This window comes from Seriola lalandi, unplaced genomic scaffold (genome assembly GCF_002814215.2).
Source record: "Seriola lalandi dorsalis isolate HSWRI2012SDOR001 ecotype SW California unplaced genomic scaffold, Sedor1 jcf7180002054130, whole genome shotgun sequence".
Classification (NCBI taxonomy): Eukaryota; Metazoa; Chordata; class Actinopteri; order Carangiformes; family Carangidae; genus Seriola; species Seriola lalandi.
In genome coordinates, this window is record NW_019524683.1 from 51,130 (window position 1) to 64,955 (window position 13,826).

The following is a 13,826-nucleotide window of genomic DNA, read 5'->3' on the forward strand; positions in this document are numbered from 1 at the left end:
GGCCTGTTCCATTATACTGCATCAGTTTCATCCAGGTTCACCCTATTACATATTTATGAATTAAAAATAAAACTCAAGGACACAAATGCTAAAACAAATCAGCCTTTTATTTAAAGTTTACCCAATATACAGCAACACTTAATAAAATGCATTTCTTTGAACAGACGGGGCAGAGGTAAGTGACTGCAGACTGTCTTAGAAAGGTTCACTGTGTAACTGGTGCTAGATGTGCTGAACTGTCCGTCTCATCTTGTAATACCACTGTCACTGTAGCGCAATAAACTTATCATAAACTAACTAATAGAACTTGAGGTTCAGGTGAAACTGATGATCTCTCTCCAGGGCTCCTCACCCTGTGATAGTGAGTCATGTGATGATCTTAGTTTTCTCAACCGATGCCCATCCATCCACTGCACCACAGCACATGATGTAAGCCGCAAGAATAAAAAAAAGCACACATTACAAATTAATTCTTACACACATTAACAGCATTGTGACAAAAACATTTCTTCCTTTTACATGTTTTTGTTTAACCTCACCACTCATCATTTGTTCATAATTTAATTTCAGATTTTAACAAATACAAATCTCTTCTACACATGCAGAAACTTGAATTTCGCATGCAGATTTATTTTATAGGTTAACAAATGTTGACACACACACACACACACACACACACACACACACACACAAACACCATCTCCATCTCCATCTCCACCAGTGGTATAGCTTTATTGCAGTGTCAGGATGAGTCTCTACAACATGAATGTAACTGAAAGTAACGTCCTTTGTACAGATTGAAACGTGAGGAGTGAAGTACACTCACCACGCAGCAGGAAACATTCAAAATTTCTCCAGGAATTTTCTGGTTCTTCTTTATTTTCTGGCGGGAATGGGTTCCAAAAGCGACAACTGTTGCGAAGGAGGAGAGGAAATGATCCTTGTGCAACCAAACAATGGAACGATTGTTCTTCGTGTAGCGGCGGAATGTTTTAGCAGACGGACCACGGACAACTAGCTAGTTAGCGGCCGATGGAAACAAAACCTGACTCCACTGAAAGCAAGTTGTAAACCTTGACTGTATTTCGTTAACCACATTTGCTCTCGGTTTTGACCGCATACCAATTTTTTTTTCGTGGTGAAGATGGGGGTCCCGAAATTTTACCGATGGATTTCAGAGCGATATCCTTGTCTCAGTGAAGTTGTCAAGGAACATCAGGTAGGAAACCAGAGATGTATTTCGTTAGCTTCCAAACCAACTGTTCCCGATAGCCGCAGCGTTAGCATAGCTAGCTTCTGGCTATCAACGAGCTAAATACAGAGGGCCGTGGAACTTTTATTCCACGTAGCTTACCGGTGTTATTGGCCGACCACAGGACAGCTCTCTTGTTGCGAAACACTTTTGACTACATTTTTTAATTTGACTCAACCAAAAACCATACGCCATTTACCAAATTCCAACACTTACTAGCTTGCTGTTTTGGTCGTAAGCAGGTTCAAATTTGAACGTTAAACAGGTCAAAGTGAATTTAATTTATTGAATGTGTTACCATCGGGTACTTTAGTTCTTTGTTCGGCAAGAACATTCTGAGCAACAATAAACCTCTCACAGGCAGCTAGCTAACTAACTTTACACTAAGAGATGAATAGAGGCTACAGCTAGTTATTGTTGCCAGCTAGTTTACAGCCACCGTGCTTTGCAATGTTTGTGGAGTTGTTTGTATCAGCCTGTAGTGGATATCAAGGGGGGCATATTTAGTTAATTTACATTACTTAGTTTTTTTAAGGCTACTTCGGCGGACTGCAATGGACTTTAGTGACCTAGTTCTCAGTGTAGTGAGGAAGATAGTATTTCAGTGCTGGAGCAGCAGTTTCATCAGCTGGACGTGGTTCAGTGTCACTCTCATTGCGTAAGACAGCAGTGGTGTGTGTGCTTAAGAAAATAAAACGGGCGTTTTATGCCAGAAATCTTTATATTGGATAACACTGGATGTGGAAAATATGTCGTATGCCCATTTTGTAACACCTTATGTCACACCACTGTCAAACTCAGTTTTAACCCCTCCCCCTGTTACTAAACCTAGATGTCAACATCGCTGTTATTGGAGAAAGTTTTTGGGTTCTTTATCTGTAGTAGGCCGGAGGAGTCTGCTAGAAATTCTTTGGTGACTGATAAAGACAAGCTGACCTTTTCATTTATGACGTTCAAAGTTTGTCATGTGAATGGTATCCTGTCTCACAGACACACAAACTAAAAAAACCTAATTAACTCCACACAGGAAAGTTTTGTTGTTGATAGATGCATTTCAGACAGTCAAGAAATGAAACACATTTCATGAATCACTTTACAGGAACATTGAAAAATATGTTTTACAATTTATTAACCATAGTCATTGTGTTTGTTTTTTTGTGCTTCTTTCGCTCCCCAGATTCCAGAATTTGACAATCTCTATCTGGACATGAATGGGATTATCCACCAGTGTTCCCACCCGAACGACGAGGATGTCCACTTTCGCATCTCTGAGGAAAAGATTTTCGCTGACATCTTCCATTACCTGGAAGTGCTTTTCAGGATTATCAAGCCCCGCAAGGTCTTCTTCATGGCTGTGGATGGTGTGGCACCAAGGGCAAAGATGAACCAGCAGAGGGGGCGGAGATTCAGGTAGAGATGGCTGCAGGATGAAAGAAACATGGAGAGATTCTTTCCTCTGTTTGGATATAGGCTGACACTCAGAATGGGTCGTCTTGGCTCATCTGATTTCTCCCCACAGTGAAAGCTTTCAGTCCTTTCACCCATTAATGCTTCTCTCAACCTCAAAGACATTTGAACATGATTGTTAAATTTGGGTTGTTGGAGCTGCTTTTCACGAGGTGACCAAATAAAGAAATGGAATTTTATGAGCGTGCCTGCACTGTGATGTCAAATCTCAAGTGAAAATAATGCTGCCTTCTCTTTTAGTTATCTGTTCAAGATGACAGCTCTGTTCACAAATATATTTATACACCGTCCAGTATAATTTTGTGGTTTAAAGGTGATGTCTGTGGGACTGCAGTTGTAAAGCTGTGTTGCCTAACAAGGCAGAATGGACTGAAGAAACCAGGGTTCAGGCAGGAGCACAGCCCAAGCCAGTGAGTTTGACATGCTGGGCTTTGTGTCTTTGTTTCTAGGTCTGCCAAAGAAGCCGAGGACAAGATAAAAAAAGCCCTGGATAAAGGAGAGGTCCTCCCCACAGAGGCTCGCTTCGATTCCAACTGTATCACTCCTGGTAGGTTTCCTCTCACAACCTTTACACAAGAATAATGTCACACATTAAGATTGATAAAAGGAACTTTAGCAGGATATGTAAAGACAGTTGATAATTTCAGCGTAGTAGAATCTGTTCTAACCTTGCATTAATACAAAAACTTAATACTAAACCTACATAAGTTTAACGGTGAATTTCTAAATAAAACTGGAATCACTAGTGTTTGTGAGTTTGGTTTCTTCTCCATCTTGTCACTGTTGGACATGTAAGTCAGTCATTACCAGGTTGTCACAAACTGTTAATGTGCACTGCCATGCATGTTACAACAACACATAGTAATTCTAACAAATGGCTGAGTTCTGCTCAAGTTAAGTGTTGCAATTTTGTATTAGATAGATAAATAGATAGATAGATGGATAGATACTTTATTTATCCTCTAGTGGAAATGTATGTGTCCATTAGCTCATTGTTGATAATAATTATAATAACAAAAGCAGTTGTTAATAAATAAACAATAATAATTAGATTAGTCCACTTCCTTAAAATCAGAGTTGCATTGTACCTATTTTCATATTTGCAGTTCCTCATTTAAAATTGAAAAATGTAGGGACCACACAGTCACAATCTGTGCCATTCTGTTACTTCACATTAAAATGATTCCAATTAGTTTTACACAGTGAGATACACAGATTTTAAATTTGGAAAAAAATAGAGTGCAGTACGGATCAGTACCTGGTATCTACGCTTATCCTGACTGAAGTTGCGTATCATCACTAACCGACACCTCCTCTTCACTCGGCCTTGGTCTCAGTGTTTAGTTTAGCACCAGGGTTTTACTGAAAGCTTTCACAGCAGCCGAAATGAAGTGAACCAAACACACAAACACACCAGAGTTTGAGTGAACATGTTTCATGTCCATCTGCTTATTCTGTGCTGGAGTGAAAGTATTATTATTGTAGACAACGCTGACGTATCAGATGTAGATTTGTTAGCAGCAGCAGCTCCTTTAATCACTTCTCCTTTAACCAGGCACTGACTTCATGGCGAGACTTCAGGAGCAGCTCAAATACTTCGTCCACAACAAGCTCTCCACTGACAAGCTGTGGCAGAATGTCAGAGTCTACCTGTCTGGTCATGAGGTGTGTGAACAGCTGTTTTAATGAACCGAGACGCTGCAGGTTCAGTGGCAGTTTGTTGGCACCGCAGCTTCAGTCAGCATTGCCAGCACTGAGTGTGTGTTTCTCTTCTAGACGCCGGGTGAAGGAGAACACAAGATCATGGAGTTTATTCGCTCTGAGAACTCAAAGCCGGGTCACAACCCCAACACCCGACACTGCCTATACGGCCTGGATGCTGACCTGGTAGGGTTTGTGTGCCCGTGGTTAGGAATCACATGAGTACATACGTTACTGCTCGAATCCTCTGTGGACGTCTAAGAGATGCTCAACCCACCTTTGCTCTGTGTGTTGTAGATAATGTTGGGTTTAACCAGCCACGAGCCAAATTTCTCGCTGCTCAGAGAAGAGGTCCGCTTTGGAGGAAAGAAATCACAGAAAAGGTGTTGCATGCTTTCCTCTCTTCTTATTTTTAAATAGTTGTTTTTTTTTCTGTCATGTTCATATTTATCTTATGATATCCTAGAAATTCTTTTGACTTTTCTGAACCCTGCTGTTTTTCTTCCCAACCAGGATAACGGCTCCGGAGGAGACGACTTTTCACTTACTCCACTTGTCTCTGATGAGGGAGTACATTGACTATGAGTTCTCTGAGCTCAGGGTGAGACACACACTCACACTCACTCACAAACAATATTGAATGAACAGCACCATGAGTATAATCAGTATAATAAGATGAAGTATGGACACAAAGAAGTAATTTCCACGCCAAGGAAGGTTGATAAGCCGTATACTGATTATTCTCATTGTGATTATGGATGTTTTTCAGAATCACATTGGTTCTGATTATGACTTGGAGCGAATAATAGACGACTGGATTCTAATGGGCTTCCTAGTGGGAAATGATTTCATCCCTCACCTTCCCCATCTTCACATCAACCACGATGCTTTGCCTCTGCTATACAAGACGTACATCAGTGTACTACCGAGCGTGGGGGGTGAGAGACACACACACACACACACACACACACACACACATATACTGTACATAAAACACAAAACTGACTCCTGTTTTCTGATGCAGGTTATCTGAATGAGAACGGACATCTAAACCTCAGAAACTTTGAGAAGTACCTGGAGAAGCTTGCGGAGGTGAGACAACACCGTGAAAGCTTTGTGTAAATTCTCCATTAATATAATCAGTGACGTTGACATTAGTCTTTTAAAAAAAACAGTTTCTGTCTGAAGTGGTCAGTGCTGTTCTAATTTTTGCATCTTGTAGATGTATAATACTTGTTGACTTTGTCCAGCACAGACAGCTGCAGTTACCGACACCAGTTATTTTAAGAATAGATGTGAATCACATGTAGCTGTTGATCACGATATTTGCATTTGGTTTGAGTCGTCAGAAGTTTGTCGTGAAGTTGGTGTAAAATGAAGTGTTTTTTTTTTATTTATTGCATCCTCTCTCCTGCTTCCCTCCAGTTTGACCGGGAACACTTCAGCGAGGTGTTTGTGGACTTGAAGTGGTTTGAGAGTAAAGTTGGTAACAAGTATCTGAATGAGGCGGCTGGACTTGCAGCAGAGCAGGAAGCCGCGAGCAAAGAAACCAACAAGATGGAGGTAGAGACAAAGTGATAAAAACAAACCCAACATTTATTCACAGTTGTCATGTGTGTGTTTATCCTGTAATTACTCACTCATGTCATTTCTCGTGTGTGTGTGTGTGTGTAGGACTCTTCCCTCTGTCTGGCAGCTCTGACCTCATCAGATGAAGTGATTGGAGAAGGAAAGTTAGCAGCGGCAGAAGATGAGGAGGAGGAGGACGATATTTTTGAAACTGAGTTCAGACAGTACAAACGCACCTACTACATGACCAAGATGGGCGTGGATGTGGTGTCAGAGTGAGTGTAGAGATGCAAACACACACACAGTCCACAAGACAAAAACAAATTACTTGGGATGCAGAGCAACAACAACGCTTTCTCTAAAATACGTTTGTATTCTTCCATTTGCAGTGAGTTTCTTGCCAAGCAGGCCAAGTGTTATGTGGAAGGCATCCAGTGGATTCTCCACTACTATTACCACGGGGTTCAGTCCTGGAGCTGGTAAGAATGTCTCTATCACACGCCACTTGCTCTTTGTTTCTCTTAATTCCTGTGGCCTGGAAAGGCAGATAATTTATTACACTCTCTTGAGGAGTAAGGGAGCACAGGATCGTTTCTCATGGGAAACTTCACACATTTTCTAACACCAAGCCCAGTTTTAATGAAGGTCTTTCTGAACCGCCTCAAACACAAATCAGGAGAGATGAGAACGTTCCGAGTCCTTCCACCAGTCTTTAAATATTGGTATGTCTCTCCAGGTACTACCCCTACCACTACGCTCCCTTCCTGTCTGACATCAGGAATATAGCTGGGTTAAAACTGACCTTTGACCTCGCAAAACCCTTCATGCCCTTCCAGCAGCTTTTGGCTGTCCTGCCTGCTGCCAGTATGGCGCTGCTGCCTGAGTGTTACAGGGTAAGACACACACACACACACACACACACACACACACACACACACACACATGCCCACACACACACAGAACATGTACTGGAGCTTCATATACATTAGTGTGTGGATGCACAAGTTACCTACATGTTTCTTTATGATTTTGATGAATCTTTGCAGTTCTCTTGGTGTCTTTATCACACATTTGTTTACAATATTATTTTAAACAGTATCCAACATAGAAAGTTGTAATCTTTTCCTGAACAGCTCAGACATGAAAACATAAAGATGATATTATATTAATCTGATTGTTTCAGCACCTGATGACCAGTGAAAGTTCACCCATCATTGAGTACTACCCTCTTGACTTTAAAACGGACCTCAATGGGAAGCAGCAGGAGTGGGAGGCTGTGGTGCTCATTCCCTTCATAGACGAGGTAAACACACACACACACACACACACACACACACACACACACACACTTACACAGTTATGTTAAAAAAAAAAACCTACTCATTAACAGTGTAACCATATGTGTCGGTTTGTGTGGTGTGTTTATTAAACAGAGGTGCTTACTAGCAGCCATGGAGCCCTACAGCCACAAAATGACTAAAGAAGAGAAATCCAGGAACTGTCACACAGAGTGTGCAGTCTACTCTTACGACAGTGAGTTAGACTTCACATACACCTCCACCCTGCCTCAGCTGTTCCCCGACATCGTCCACTGCCATGCCAGGTTGGAAAACACACACACACACACACACACACACACTCACGCGTAACTTAATTTATCTGTCTCAAACACTCCATTTCTAATTGACTCAATTTTTGTGAGTCAATATTTTCTGTCTTATTCAAGTGAATTTGCTGCATTACAGTTACTGTAAATGAGGAGGAGAGTGGAAAGCTATTACTTAAACTCGGAATGAACATGTATTATGTTAATTACATTTGCTAATGATTACTGCTGAATTCAGTTGCTCGTTTCATAAAATAACTTTCCTTTGATACAGGAAAGCACACATCCCCATGGACGCCTGGCAGGTGCCTTTGGACCATGTCAGCAGGCCCATCGACCGCTCGGCTCTGTACTTCTGTGGCTTCCCCACTCTACAGCACATCAAACACAAGGTAGGTGTTTGTGTCGGATAACTGATAACATTTAAAAGCTCCGAGCCCCAACACAGGCTTTTGCCCTAAACCTTTTTATATACAGAAATTACAGCCTCGTTAGAGACAGTCAACACCGACGCTGAACATTTGTCCAACTTCCAAGGGGGTTTTCACTTCTACATTAGTCGGGTTAAATCAGATACTGGTTTGTTTTCCCCTTGTTGTGATTCGTTTGAGCAGGAGTGAACACAGTAATCGCACTCTGCTCCAAACCCTAAACAACCTCACGAGACTCAGGTGGTCTCGGTCTGGCCACAAACAAACTCTGGAGCAGTTCATATGTGGTGGGAACGTCATCTGAACCCAATATGACCCAACTACTGGTGTGCTCTGCAAGGTTGAGCAAAAATGGTTACTTTAGCCAGGTGCGCGTTGCATTGTGGGAAGCGGCAGAGCACGTAAACCGTAGCAGCCCGTGTAGAAATGTTTCTCTCACAGAAACGGGCGCTGGTCCGGAACACAGGACCTTCTTCCTCTCTTGCTCTGAGTGAACCTTCCCATGTGATTTGTAGTGATGAATTTTAGGTCGCTTGGATTTTTCTGTGTGAAAAGAAACTGAACCAAATAAAGCCCATCAGCTGATTCGTACCATGGGCTCGCTCACTCTCTCTCTCTGCAGTTTTTCAAGAAGAAGAGCGGGGTGGTCGTGTTCCAGCAGAGCAGCCGAGGGGAGAACATGATGCTCGACATCCTTCACAGCCAGGAAGGAGAGACGGTAGAGTTTTGTTTGTTTATAGATCTCACTCTTTAAAAACACTGCAAAAAATAGTACAAAATATTCCTCAATGAAAATGTCTGTTATATCTAAATTTCTTTCAGCTCTCTCAGAAGTCTTGAAATATCAAATAAACAAAATACAAGGCTTTAAATTTTGTAATGGCATCACACATTTATTTATTACAGTGGCCGAAGAAATGTCAGCAGATATCCACAAAAGATTAGTTTTACTAGTTTTAATGTCGACTGACCATGTGTGTAATGTGCAGCTTTACTATGTAGGAAAACAGAGTTCACATTAGGACTCTATGTTAGAGGAAAGACTTAGATCAGGAGACTTCAAAAATAAAAATAAAAGCTTAACCTTGGTTTGCACTTCCTGTATATTTGTCTGTTTCTCAGACATTGTATTTTGAACTTACATATTATATATTTCTGCCTTTCACTTACTTACCGTCTGCCTCTGTTCTTTGTTTGTCTCTCTGCATCTGTAGTTATGTGATGATGTTGCTTCACAAGCACTGGGGAAGTCTGTGTTTGTGAACTGGCCCCATCTAGAGGAAGCTCGTATCATTGCAGTGTCAGATGGAGACACCAAGTAAGAACCAGCACTGCAGATTAAGCCTTAGATTCATGACACTGAATGTGTTAAACATGTCTCAAAAATAATGTTTTTACTTTTGCAAGAGTTTTGCTCTGCATTGATTCTACCCATACAAAGAAAATACTTTTTGTCACACTGTTCATTAGAATGACGGTGCTGTTTTCTGACACTGGGATGCTGCCACTAGGGGGCACCAGAGTTAGATAGTTTTGCAGATTCTACACAATTTCAGGTGGTGAACAACCTCACCAACGTTCACCAAATGTAGCGTGTACAGCATGTGGATTCGGCCAGTTGTCTGGGAGCACAGAGTTTGTCTTTTTTTGTGTGAAACATGAATCTTGGTCCTGTGGTGCAGGTTTTGTCTGGAGGAACCACCTGGTGTCCAGAGAGTGTATGACCGACCCTCCACCCCTCCTCCCACCAAAGTCACCTGCCTGTCTGACAAGGAGCAGAAGGATTGGGTGAAGGATGTCCAGGGACTAACTGAATAGTAAGGCACACAAAACAACAACAACAAAACCCTTTCAGAGAAAATACAGCTGTTTTAAAACATCTTTTTATAACTACTGTTTTGAAATGATGTTGCTATTCTCATTTGTGGCCTTTAAGACCTTTTTAAAGCCATTGTAACTAACAGGTTTTACTTTCTTGTTCTTTTCTAAAATCATGGTAAATCATCGTGTCTGACTTATTTCCTCAGTTCATGATTCCTCTCATAACATCATTTTTCTTTCTCGCAGTTTCTTCAAGAGGAAAGGCATCATAGTGAACGACACAGAGGTGGTTTTGTACGGCCAGTTGCTGACAGGATGGAAGTATGTCCCCAAAGCCAACGGAGTGGTGGAACTAGAGAAACAGTGGGCCAAACAAGTTCTTCCTTTCGCCCACCAGACCGTGGTTAAGGTACATGTCTGCATATACAGAACACAAACGAATACACAGATAAAACTGTGGTGTTTTTGCAGCAGGGCCACGAGGCCACGAAGCTGAGGAGACTTACTCTCTCTCTCTCTCTCTAACTCACTCGCCCGTATTCTGCGTCTCCCTCCTTCCTCTCAGGACATCAAGGCCTTTTACTCGTCTCTGACCTGTTTTAAGAGCTTGGACGAGCTCTTTCCTCAAGCGACTTCCGTCTTCATGGTGGGGAACCCGTACTACGGTGCCATGGGAGAGGTATGTGATCAGCTGACTGTTCCTGAGCTCTATAATCTTTATCTTTTTATAGAAATAATTAATGGTTTAATGCAAATCAGTTTTTATAATGATGCCGACTCACTCTTCTCTTATGATCCCGGTTGTAGGAACTGAGAGAAGTTTGGGTCTGTATTCAAACGCAAACTAGAGTAATGGTCAACTTTACTCAGTATTATTCAATAATTAATGGCTGTGATAAACAAAATTCTGAATTGTTTGCCATCGAGGAGCATTGAACCAGTGTCTCTCCTGTAAGGACATGACAGCAACCGATGTTTTAAAAGCTCTTCCTGCTATAGTTCTGTTTTATCTTTATGTTTATTTTAGTGCTTGATTTCAGAAAACATTTGTGTGTAATTTGTGAAGAGCAACACGTTCTTCCTCGGCTTGTTTGTCTTATTGAAATGTGTCTTCCTGCCTCAACAGGTGCAGGATTCTAGTGACGTCATCAAAGATGGCCGCGTACGCGTGGTCTTCAACGTGCCGCATGAACCGCAGCTGGAGGCCTTGATCCAGAATCAGCATGTAAGAAACACACAACCATGTTTGTTACGGCATTCAGCTGAGAAATCGTGTGTATTTTCCATCCTCACACATGTTTGCCTCGTGTGTGTGTGTGTGTGTGTGTGTGTGTTTTATAGAAATACTGTGTGAAGTACAGTCCCGGATATGTTCTGGCGTCTCGTCTCGGCATCACGAGCTACCTCGTCTCCCGCTTCTCAGGAAGCATCTTCATTGGCAGAGGCTCTAAGAAGAAGTGAGTGTTATAGATTTATTTTAGATTAAAATATCGCTGGTTAATTTGACACTTTTGTTAATGTGAATATTTAAAGTTTTGTTTCTTCCATTGGTTGTAAAGAACATTTAATTTCAAATCCTGAAGTTTTTCTGCCTTCTCTTCTCTTCCTCTTCCTCTTCCTCTTCCTCTTCATTGTGTCCAGTCCCTGTGGGGAGCAAAGAGCTAACGTTGGCCTGAACCTCAAGTTCAACAAGAAGAATGAGGAGGTTCCTGGATACACCAAGAGAACTGAGAAGGAGTGGCTCTACTCAGCTGCTGTGGAGGAACTGCTCGCCGAATACCTGGACAGGTAACGATAACAATGTCCTCTGTCTCTTCACAGCTCGATAACGACACTGAAAGTCTGGTGGTATTTAATTCAAAAGCTTTGTCACACTTCCTGTTGAAAGTTTCCCTATTGTAACATTTTTAAGTCATGTTTTTATAGATTTTCGGAGGTTTTCGACTCGGTGTCCAGAAACAGTCATGACGATGTTTTCTATGAGGACGACATCTGGCCTGGGGAGGACCAGAATGGGTAAAACACTAACTTACTTACTAACACTAACAGTAACTTTCTTTATTGAGCTGATTCTATCTTCTGAATTCACTGAGTTGATGGCGTATTTATCGGTGAACCCTGACGCTGATGCACCTTCCACAGGGCAGAGAAGGTCGCCGAAATCACTTCGTGGTTGAAAAGTCACCCGGTCAGCTCCATCAGCAGGGCGTCATGTGATCTGCAGGTGCTGGACTCCGCTATCGTGGAGAGGATCGAGGAGGCGGTGGAGAAAACTAAGGTGACTGACTTTGCACACAGATTCTGACTCACTTGATAGTGCACGTACTCACTGACGCCACGCAATAACCTCTCGTCTGCTAACTCACTCTCAGGTGAAGAAGAGCACCAAGAAAGTCCGTGTGACTGTCAAGCCTCATCTGCTCTTCAGGGTGAGTTCATTTTACCTGTATTGTCAGAAGGAAGGTCGTGAAGAGAAAGGAAATGGCATAAAATGTTTTTAAAATCATGTAAAAAATATATGAATACGGTGATTCATTAGTAGAACTGAGTGTTACAACAATTAGTGGGGGATGTTCTCAGAGGTGACCAATAGCTGTTGCTACCAGGGCAACGCATCTTCAGCTGTGTAATAATACACTCTTGTGTATTGTGTCACTCTGTCAGAGAATTGAGTATTTGATCATAAACTGAGTATTTACAAGTGATTGAACTTGTGTGAATACGTGTCTGTGTTTGCGTGCAGCCGTTGGAGCAGCAGCAGGGTGTGGTTCCAGACCCGGATGCAGAGTATCGCCTGTTCGACAGAGTGGTCAACATCAGGGAGAGCTTCACCGTCCCACTGGGACTCAGAGGAACCGTTGTCGGCATTAAAGGAGGTGAGCGCATGCACATGATGGTTTCTTTGATCCACCGATTTCTTTATACAGTTAAAAAGCTTCAGCACTTCTCACAGGACATGTGGAAGATATGAAGGTTAATTTTATGTGTTTGTACTTTCAGCGGAGCGTGAGGCGGAGGTTCTGTATGAAGTGCTGTTTGATGAAGAATTTGCTGGTGGTCTCAACATCAGGTAATCACATAAACAAAACTGTAGCATGTAATATATATGTGTATCCACAGCAGACTGACTTCTGACCGGACATCTGACACCTGTGTTATTGGTCTGTCTCCTCAGGTGTACCTCGCCTCGTGGTTACCGCCTCCCTCCCTGCGCTCTCATTAATCTTTCCTACGGAGCCCGAGTGGATCACACCTCCCACAAACTCACTGCCATCGTCAAACCTCAGCCCGCCGCTGGCGCTAACTTCAACTCACACCGGCAGCTGGCCGGCCTCAACCATTCGCCGCGGTCACCCTTCATACCCACACAGGTAAGACGGGAGAGAATACACACTGTGCTGCTACGTGCACTTTGTTTTCCTGCTTAAATGACAAAACTATTTTTCTCTCTTTCTCCTTCTCTCATTGTTCCACCTCTCAACCTCTTACCTGAAGCATAACAACAAACAAGGTGTGATGAAGGCGGGCTCCCAGGGCAACAGGAACTCTCCCTCTAAGGGTCTCCAGAAACAACAGGGCAAGGTACGGGCTGTTCTCACTTCTCCAGGCTTTCTCGCCATGTGACCTTGTAAATGCACATGGTCATGTATTGCAAGTGCGTGAAGTGACGGTTGTGAAGTTGTGAATTTAAGTCGCGTAATGTTTTCTGTTCTTATCTCCACATCTCCTTCCAGAGTAAAGAGGAGTACACCAATGTGTGGCAGTCTCTGCAGAACTCGGGCCCTCCGAACAAACCTCCCGCTCACTGGCAGAATAATGTAAGTGTGTGTGTGTTTGGATGTTTTTAACAAAAGATACGCTATATAGCAATATCAGCAATTGCACATTTGCAACGTTTGCAAAGTATATTTGTGTTGATAAATAGTAAAACTAGGAGGCCTCAGCAGGAGAAGACAGCCAGGAGCTTTTACATTTAACA

General features: G+C 42.4%; 1 protein-coding gene across 1 annotated transcript in view; it reads left to right on the forward strand.

Annotated features, from left to right (window-relative positions):
- Positions 1-1,006: 1,006 nt before the first annotated feature.
- xrn1 (5'-3' exoribonuclease 1) overlaps positions 1,007-13,826 on the forward strand; it is a 19,375-nt gene continuing 6,555 nt past the window's right edge. The window contains exons 1-32 of the mRNA XM_087173225.1: positions 1,007-1,219; positions 2,430-2,662; positions 3,169-3,266; positions 4,275-4,384; positions 4,496-4,606; positions 4,718-4,803; positions 4,934-5,021; positions 5,190-5,358; positions 5,445-5,512; positions 5,846-5,983; positions 6,095-6,264; positions 6,379-6,468; positions 6,726-6,882; positions 7,173-7,292; positions 7,423-7,592; positions 7,870-7,987; positions 8,649-8,744; positions 9,241-9,344; positions 9,709-9,843; positions 10,094-10,256; positions 10,413-10,526; positions 10,974-11,072; positions 11,189-11,304; positions 11,489-11,635; positions 11,774-11,863; positions 11,990-12,125; positions 12,220-12,276; positions 12,591-12,723; positions 12,848-12,917; positions 13,023-13,218; positions 13,343-13,429; positions 13,582-13,687. Of these exons, the coding sequence (XP_087029351.1) occupies positions 1,145-1,219; positions 2,430-2,662; positions 3,169-3,266; positions 4,275-4,384; positions 4,496-4,606; positions 4,718-4,803; positions 4,934-5,021; positions 5,190-5,358; positions 5,445-5,512; positions 5,846-5,983; positions 6,095-6,264; positions 6,379-6,468; positions 6,726-6,882; positions 7,173-7,292; positions 7,423-7,592; positions 7,870-7,987; positions 8,649-8,744; positions 9,241-9,344; positions 9,709-9,843; positions 10,094-10,256; positions 10,413-10,526; positions 10,974-11,072; positions 11,189-11,304; positions 11,489-11,635; positions 11,774-11,863; positions 11,990-12,125; positions 12,220-12,276; positions 12,591-12,723; positions 12,848-12,917; positions 13,023-13,218; positions 13,343-13,429; positions 13,582-13,687 (3,850 nt within the window). The 5' untranslated portion in view covers positions 1,007-1,144. The remainder of the gene's footprint in view (positions 1,220-2,429; positions 2,663-3,168; positions 3,267-4,274; positions 4,385-4,495; positions 4,607-4,717; positions 4,804-4,933; positions 5,022-5,189; positions 5,359-5,444; positions 5,513-5,845; positions 5,984-6,094; positions 6,265-6,378; positions 6,469-6,725; positions 6,883-7,172; positions 7,293-7,422; positions 7,593-7,869; positions 7,988-8,648; positions 8,745-9,240; positions 9,345-9,708; positions 9,844-10,093; positions 10,257-10,412; positions 10,527-10,973; positions 11,073-11,188; positions 11,305-11,488; positions 11,636-11,773; positions 11,864-11,989; positions 12,126-12,219; positions 12,277-12,590; positions 12,724-12,847; positions 12,918-13,022; positions 13,219-13,342; positions 13,430-13,581; positions 13,688-13,826) is intronic.